The sequence below is a fragment of the Pungitius pungitius genome, chromosome 7, assembly GCF_949316345.1.
Source record: "Pungitius pungitius chromosome 7, fPunPun2.1, whole genome shotgun sequence".
Taxonomy (NCBI): Eukaryota; Metazoa; Chordata; class Actinopteri; order Perciformes; family Gasterosteidae; genus Pungitius; species Pungitius pungitius.
In genome coordinates, this window is record NC_084906.1 from 9,429,941 (window position 1) to 9,439,274 (window position 9,334).

Sequence of the window (9,334 nt, forward strand, 5' to 3'; positions counted from 1 at the left end):
ACAATTACAACTATAGTACTAAACCTTATATTACTACAAAAAATGTAGTTTTTTTAATTCTCAGCTTTTCCTATTTCTATTCTTTCAGTAACGTTTAAATTAATTTCAGCTTTTATTATTTCTGTGATTTCAAATTCATAGAAGCTTCTCCCATTTCTTTTTTTTCAATTCTTTCAAGTTCATTTCAGCTTTTCTCATTTCTGTATTTTCAGCAATTTTTAAATGTAAGTACTTTTAGTAGTACTTCTAGTATTTCAACTGGTATTATTACTAAATGACTTTTACTAGTACTACTAGTATTTCAACCCCCATGGAGGGAATTCTTACTGTAATGTTTGATGAGGCCTATTAAATAATATATATTGTCTCTCAACCCCCCCACCCACTCACCCAATACCATCATTTCAAAATAAAAGCTGCAATGATTATCTGTAATTTAGCCATGAAGCTTAGGATAAAGCTGTTTTGTTAAATACGTATTGCTCTTTCAAATAGTACTACAACCACTACTAATATTTCTAGTACTTCTAGTTTCAAAATAAAAGCCTCAATGATTATCTGTACCTCAACAATAAGTACACCACAATTGCTTTCAAATACTAGTGAAACTAGTACTTACTAATTCTACTCCTGCTAGTACCACTAGTACCACAATTACAACTATAGTACTAAACCTTAAATTACTACAAAATGTATTTTTTAATTCTCAGCTTTTCCTATTTCTATTTCAGCAATGTTTAAATTACTTTCAGCTTTTATTATTTCTGTGTTTTAAAAATTCATAGAAGCTTCTCCCATTTAGTTTTTTTTGCAATTGTTTCAAGTTCATTTCAGCTTTTCTCATTTCTGTATTTTCAGATATTTTTAAATGTATTTCAGCTATGTTTAGAAATAATTTCAGCTTTTATTATTTCTGTGTTTTCAAATTCATAGACGCTTCTCCCATTTCAGTTTTTTTGCAATTGTTTCAAGTTCATTTGAGATTTTCTCATTTCTGTATTTTCAGCCATTTTTAAATGTATTTCAGCTTTTTCCATTCTTTCAGCAATGTTTATAATAATTTCAGCTTGTTTCATTTCTGTACTTTAAGCAACTTTTTGAAATTAATTTCAGCTTTCTGCATTCCAACGCATTTTCAGCAGGAAATGCATTTTCTAGTTAACATATACTGTCTCTCAACCCCCCCACCCCCCCACCCACTCACCCAATACCATCATTTCAAAATAAAAGCTGCAATGATTATCTGTAATTTAGCCATGAAGCTTAGGATAAAGCTGTTTTGTTAAATACTTATTGCGCTTTCAATTAGTACTACAACCACTACTAATATTTCTAGTACTTCTAGTAGTACTTCTAGTATTTCAACTGGTATTATTACTAAAATGACTTTTACTACTACTAATATTACTAGTATTTCAACCCCCATGGAGGGAATTCTTACTGTAATGTTTGATGAGGCCCATCAATTAATAACTTTAGTTTTATTAGCTTAGGGCGACTGTGGGTGAGTGGGGAGCGCGGGCGGCCGTCCTCCAATCAGAGGGTTGGCGGTCTGATCCCAGGCCTGGCTAACCTGCATGTCAATGTGTCCTTGGGCAAGACGCTTAATCCCAGCATTGTTCCTCTAGCTGTGACTACAGTGTGTGTGAATGTTAGTTACTGGTTGGGCAGGCACCACTGTGTATGGTAGGTCCTGTCATTGGTGTGTGAATGGATGAATGATGTTATGTAGTGTTAAGGTGCTTTGAGTGGTCAGAAGACTAGAAGAGCGCTGTACAAATCTATTTTACCAAGTCCATTTGCTTTGAATAACAAACATTCTGTCTCCCAAACCACCCAATTCCATTATTTCAAAATAAAAGCCTCAATGATTATCTGTACCTCTACAATAGGTACAGCACAATTGCTTTCAAATACTAGTGAAACTAGTACTTACTTCTTCTACTGCTGCTAGTACCACTAGTACCATTATTTCAAAATAAAAGCCTCAATGATTATCTGTACCTCAACAATAGGTACACCACAATTGCTTTCAAATACTAGTGAAACTAGTACTTACTTCTTCTACTGCTGCTAGTACCACTAGTACCACAATTACAACTATAGTACTAAACCTTATATTACTACAAAAAATGTAGTTTTTTTAATTCTCAGCTTTTCCTATTTCTATTCTTTCAGTAACGTTTAAATTAATTTCAGCTTTTATTATTTCTGTGATTTCAAATTCATAGAAGCTTCTCCCATTTCTTTTTTTTCAATTCTTTCAAGTTCATTTCAGCTTTTCTCATTTCTGTATTTTCAGCAATTTTTAAATGTAAGTACTTTTAGTAGTACTTCTAGTATTTCAACTGGTATTATTACTAAATGACTTTTACTAGTACTACTAGTATTTCAACCCCCATGGAGGGAATTCTTACTGTAATGTTTGATGAGGCCTATTAAATAATATATATTGTCTCTCAACCCCCCCACCCACTCACCCAATACCATCATTTCAAAATAAAAGCTGCAATGATTATCTGTAATTTAGCCATGAAGCTTAGGATAAAGCTGTTTTGTTAAATACGTATTGCTCTTTCAAATAGTACTACAACCACTACTAATATTTCTAGTACTTCTAGTTTCAAAATAAAAGCCTCAATGATTATCTGTACCTCAACAATAAGTACACCACAATTGCTTTCAAATACTAGTGAAACTAGTACTTACTAATTCTACTCCTGCTAGTACCACTAGTACCACAATTACAACTATAGTACTAAACCTTAAATTACTACAAAATGTATTTTTTAATTCTCAGCTTTTCCTATTTCTATTTCAGCAATGTTTAAATTACTTTCAGCTTTTATTATTTCTGTGTTTTAAAAATTCATAGAAGCTTCTCCCATTTAGTTTTTTTTGCAATTGTTTCAAGTTCATTTCAGCTTTTCTCATTTCTGTATTTTCAGATATTTTTAAATGTATTTCAGCTATGTTTAGAAATAATTTCAGCTTTTATTATTTCTGTGTTTTCAAATTCATAGACGCTTCTCCCATTTCAGTTTTTTTGCAATTGTTTCAAGTTCATTTGAGATTTTCTCATTTCTGTATTTTCAGCCATTTTTAAATGTATTTCAGCTTTTTCCATTCTTTCAGCAATGTTTATAATAATTTCAGCTTGTTTCATTTCTGTACTTTAAGCAACTTTTTGAAATTAATTTCAGCTTTCTGCATTCCAACGCATTTTCAGCAGGAAATGCATTTTCTAGTTAACATATACTGTCTCTCAACCCCCCCACCCCCCCACCCACTCACCCAATACCATCATTTCAAAATAAAAGCTGCAATGATTATCTGTAATTTAGCCATGAAGCTTAGGATAAAGCTGTTTTGTTAAATACTTATTGCGCTTTCAATTAGTACTACAACCACTACTAATATTTCTAGTACTTCTAGTAGTACTTCTAGTATTTCAACTGGTATTATTACTAAAATGACTTTTACTACTACTAATATTACTAGTATTTCAACCCCCATGGAGGGAATTGTTACTGTAATGTTTGATGAAGCCTATTAATTAATATATTCTGTCTCTCAACCCCCCCAGCCATTCACCCAATACCATCATTTCAAAATAAAAGCTGCAATGATTATCTGTAATTTAGCCATGAAGCTTAGGATAAAGCTGTTTTGTTAAATACTTATTGCGCTTTCAATTAGTACTACAACCACTACTAATATTTCTAGTACTTCTAGTAGTACTTCTAGTATTTCAACTGGTATTATTACTAAAATGACTTTTACTACTACTAATATTACTAGTATTTCAACCCCCATGGAGGGAATTGTTACTGTAATGTTTGATGAAGCCTATTAATTAATATATTCTGTCTCTCAACCCCCCCAGCCATTCACCCAATACCATCATTTCAAAATAAAAGCTGCAATGATTATCTGTAATTTAGCCATGAAGCTTAGGATAAAGCTGTTTTGTTAAATACGTATTGCTCTTTCAAATAGTACTACAACCACTACTAATATTTCTAGTACTTCTAGTAGTACTTCTAGTATTTCAACTGGTATTATTACTAAAATGACTTTTACTACTACTAATATTACTAGTATTTCAACCCCCATGGAGGGAATTGTTACTGTAATGTTTGATGAAGCCTATTAATTAATATATTCTGTCTCTCAACCCCCCCAGCCATTCACCCAATACCATCATTTCAAAATAAAAGCTGCAATGATTATCTGTAATTTAGCCATGAAGCTTAGGATAAAGCTGTTTTGTTAAATACGTATTGCTCTTTCAAATAGTACTACAACCACTACTAATATTTCTAGTACTTCTAGTAGTACTTCTAGTATTTCAACTGGTATTATTACTAAAATGACTTTTACTACTACTAATATTACTAGTACTACTAGTATTTCAACCCCAATAGAGGGAATTCTTACTGTAATGTTTGAGGCCCATCAATAACTTTTTAGTTTTCTTAGCTTAAGGCGACTGTGGGTGAGTGGGGAGCGCGGGCGGCCGTCCTCCAATCAGAGGGTTGGCGGTCTGATCCCAGGCCCGGCTAACCTGCATGTCAATGTGTCCTTGGGCAAGACGCTTAATCCCAGCATTGTTCCTCTAGCTGTGACTACAGTGTGTGTGAATGTTAGTTACTGGTTGGGCAGGCGCCACTGTGTATGGTAGGTCCTGTCATTGGTGTGTGAATGGGTGAATGATGTTATGTAGTGTTAAGGTGCTTTGAGTGGTCAGAAGACTAGAAGAGCGCTGTACAAATCTATTTTACCAAGTCCATTTGCTTTGAATGACAAACATTCTGTCTCCCAAACCACCCCCACCCAATTCCATTATTTCAAAATAAATGCCTCAATGATTATCTGTACCTCAACAATAGGTACACCACAATTGCTTTCAAATACTAGTGAAACTAGTACTTACTACTTCTACGGCTGCTAGTACCACTAGTACAACAATTACAACAAAATGTATTTTTTATATTCTCAGCTTTTCCTATTTCTATTTCAGCAATGTTTAAATTAATTTCAGCTTTTATTATTTCTGTGTTCTAAAAATTCATAGAAGCTTCTCCCATTTAGTTTTTTTTGCAATTGTTTCAAGTTCATTTCAGCTTTTCTCATTTCTGTATTTTCAGATATTTTTAAATGTATTTCAGCTATGTTTAGAAATAATTTCAGCTTTTATTATTTCTGTGTTTTCAAATTCATAGAAGCTTCTCCCATTTCAGTTTTTTTGCAATTGTTTCAAGTTCATTTGAGCTTTTCTCATTTCTGTATTTTCAGCAACTTTTTGAAATTAATTTCAGCTTTCTGCATTCCAACGCAGTTTCAGCAGGAAATGCATTTTCTAGTTCATAATGATATTCTTACCCTACCTTACAGCAAGCATGAACCCAGATGGCGAAGCTCTGTGCTGACGCCTCACTGTCGAACGCATGCTCACTTACCTCAACGAGCTCTGCTAATGAGTGCAGGTAGACATCGTGGTCATTAGCGCAACATTAGCATCATCCATTATGTGCTCTTTTGTTGTTAAAACACTCCTTGCCCACACAATAGAACACATTTTCTGATAAGGTTGCATGACACAATGCTTTATTTTCTAAAGAATGAGGGGAATTAACACTCCCATGAAGAACTAACCATAGGATCCTCTTTTAATTGATGGTGTGTAACTTGCTTAATACAACGTGAACGTGGTACTTTTAGCTCCAGCTCTAACATCTATGCATGTAAACAGTCTATAGTAGCACACCTTTACTAACCAACTCTACTGGGTAGCCTAGAAGCTGTCAAATGGAATATCATTTTATCATATGTTTGTCATTTGTGTGTGTGTGTGTGTGTGTGTGTGTGTGTGTGTGTGTGTGTGTGTGTGTGTGTGTGTGTGTGTGTGTGTGTGTGTGTGTGTGTGTGTGTGTGTGTGTGTGTGGTCCCAACTGTAACTGTACATGGAAACTACCATCCAGTTAGTCAGAGTTGTTGATCCAAACAACTTTCTCATGTGCATGACGTATGATGCTGGGATCACGTTAGCTCAATGTTAAAGGCGTTGGGGCCTTGTCACTCTGTATATCGTTTCCTGTATGTATTGATTATTAGTAGTATTATTATTATGGGCCTTTTTGAGTAAGTCCAGAGCCATTTTGTTCTCTGGTGCCTTCTCACGCATTATGCTGCCAATGAAAAAGTACACAAGGGTCTTTTTAAAAGGTTTGCAATGGATGTGTGCCACTCACTTGTGTAAAAAGTTCAAAACCACTTTTTGGTCTTTGAAATATGTTTATATACAATGCGTATATAACATATGGAATTCAATTCTGTCCAGAGTTACGTCATCAACTACACAGCAACCTGGATTCCATTGTATAATCGTGCTGGTGTGCGTTTCAGTAATGACGGTAAAAGCCGTTGTGTGTGTGTGTGTTTTGTTCGGGGCATGCGTTGTAATGACTGCACTCAGCATGTGTTGGATGGTCCACTCAGTTTTTGCACCTCGGGGGACTCCGGCGTGGAGTCGCCAGTGTGCCAGAGCTTGAGTTGCGCCCCGTCTCGGTCGAGCAACTCAAACAAACGCCATTTTGCTCCGAAATGGCTTCTCACACCTTTCAATGATGTCACGCGTCGTTTACTCGTCCCCCCTCACAAAAAGGGATGTCAGGGCTGTGTGTCTTCTGTCCCCCAACAACGAAAAAAATCCACTTCAGTCACAAAGTGTTTGTCGTTGGGATCAGTGTGAATGCGCCTTTTAATTGAATCACAAATATCACCATGCGCCCATCCCTGTTGTGATTTAACAGCGTGTCACCTCTTTTTTGAAGTGGAACCCCCCTCAGACATGACATTTAAAATCCTAAATGAGAACTCGGTGGAAATGTCATGGACGAGACCGTCGTCGCGGATAGACGGCTTCAGACTACAAGTCGTGTCAGACGCAGGTCAGTAGGCGCGCACTATTTACACAGCGGTGTTTACTACACAAAACATGAGTTGATTTACTTCTTAAATTCCTTCTAGATCAGCGGTTCCCAAACTTTTATTCCTGCGCACCCCTTCCATGTCCCAAACGGGTTGGCGCACCCCCAATTCACACTTCAAAAAAAAAACGCAACAAAACTTGTTGACGCTCATATGAATACTCACGTTTAAACGTGCGCAAATAACCAACAATGGCAGTACATTGAATTAAACTGCATGAATTACAACGACAACGAAATAGATAAAATAAATAAAAACGAGGATCAACCGGAAGCTTTTCAAGTGCGACAATAAAATGAGCCTACACACGATCCACAACATAATCAAGTAACAAAGAGCTGCTCAAACATAAAATGAATTAAAAGACGATAAACGAGGATCCATCTTGAACATTTCCAGTCTAGCGCAAAAGTCGCTCAGCCTGCAGCAAGAGAGAGAGAGAGAGAGAGAGAGAGAGAGAGGGAGAGGGGGGAGACGGGGAGGAGGATGTGTTAGTATTCCCAATAGGACTATATGTGTAGCAATAATATCAAATACTTACCCATATTAATGCGACGGGTGGGCTTGCATCTTGGCACAAAGCTCTTCAAAGTTTGGCGCAATGGAAGACAGTTTAAGCCTCAATTCCTTCTCAACAGCATCCAGTCTTTGCCGATGTTTAGTTTTAACTGCTGCCATAGCAGAGAAACCAGCCTCGCAGAGATAAGTTGTGGCGAAGGGCATCAAAACTCTCAAGGCTTGCTTTGCCAAGGCTGTGTATGATGTCATTGACTCTGCCCAAAAATCCACAAGCGGCTTTCGTTTGAACTGTAGCTGCAGTGCTCCATCAGATGACAGCTCGATCAGCTGCTCCTGCTCGTGAAATGACAGCTGTGGGACGGGCAGGGAAACTTCAAATGGATTGCGAATCCAAGCGCCAGATGTGTCCATAGGTGGAAAGTGTTTCCGTAGCTGCTCGGCGAGTTGGTTGAGGTGTTCAATAATCAGACTTTTTACATGCTCACCCAGGTGCAGGTCATTTTCCCCCAAGAACTCGTGAAGCGTAGGGAAACACAGGTGTGTGTTCCCACTCACACAACTCTCCCAGAACCGTAGCTTCTTTATCATGGCCTCAATCCTGTCTTGTGTGTTGAACACAGTTACGGTAACTCCCTGAAGACTTAGATTAAGTTCATTCAGAGCTGAGAAGATGTCCGCAAGATAGGCGAGCCTTTTCAGAAAATCTTCGTCATGCAAACTGGAGGCCAAATGAAACGGATTCTCCGCAAAAAACTGCTGCAATTCGTGCCGGAGTTCAAAGAGCCTTGTCAGCACTTTGCCGCGGGACAGCCAACGCACCTCTGTGTGCAGCAGCAGTGATTTGTGTTCGCTGCCCATCTCATTGCACAACAGCGTGAATATTCGTGAATTTAGCGGACGCGCTTTAATGAAGTTCACCAGTTTGACTGCATCGTTCAGCGCTGCAAGTAGATCATCTGGCATGTGTTTGGCTGCGAGGGCCTCTCTATGAATACTGCAGTGTAACCAGCTGATGGATGGGCAGACTCTCCTAATATGAGCTATTAGCCCCGTGTGTTTCCCCGTCATTGATTTTGCCCCGTCTGTGCAAATTCCCACACAGCGCTCCCAGTTGATGCCATTGGTCCTCATAAAATCGTCAATTAAATTGAAGATTTCCTGTCCTGTTGTTCGGGTAGCAAGGGGCCGACAAAACAAAAAATCTTCTTGTACCGATCCTTCAAAAAGGTAACGGACATAAAGAAGAAGATTGGCCAGATTTGCAACATCTGTAGACTCGTCTACTTGCAGAGAGTAAAACTCACTTTTCTTCACACGGCTGAGTAGTACAGCCAGGATGTCTTCAGACATGGCATCAATGCGGCGCGAAACAGTATTATTGGACACAGGAATCATGTCCAACTTTTTTGCCTCTTTCTCTCCAATCATACACTGCACCATTTCTTTGGCCGCTGGCAAACACAGGTCTTCGGCGATTGTGTGCGGCAGCCCCTTTCTCCCTACTCTGTAACTGAGCAGATATGAAGCCCGTAATGCGTCTTTCGTAGACCCAATGCATGAATGAAATAGCATTTTTTTTTGGCTTTTCTGCAACTCCTCCAATTTTTCTTTGAAAAATGTAAGGGGCTTTTGAGTTAAATGGCCATGTTTCGTGTGCATGTGACGACGGAGATAAGATGGCTTCAGACAGCTGTTCGCTAAAACTTCACTGCACAACACGCACTGAGGCTTCGGACAATCTGTATCACCGATCCAAGTGAAGCCCAGACCCAGATAATTGTCGTCATATTTTCTTCTTTTTTTCCCCGTCTGTTCACCCTCA

At 38.0% G+C, this 9,334-nt stretch overlaps 1 protein-coding gene across 1 annotated transcript; it reads right to left on the reverse strand.

Moving 5' to 3' along the window:
• Positions 1 to 7,539: 7,539 nt before the first annotated feature.
• Positions 7,540 to 8,952, reverse strand: LOC134132178 (zinc finger BED domain-containing protein 5-like). Its single transcript, XM_062563486.1, has one exon. The coding sequence runs from the start codon at positions 8,950 to 8,952 to the stop codon at positions 7,540 to 7,542; it is 1,413 nt and encodes a 470-aa protein (XP_062419470.1).
• Between the last annotated feature and the right edge of the window lie 382 nt (positions 8,953 to 9,334).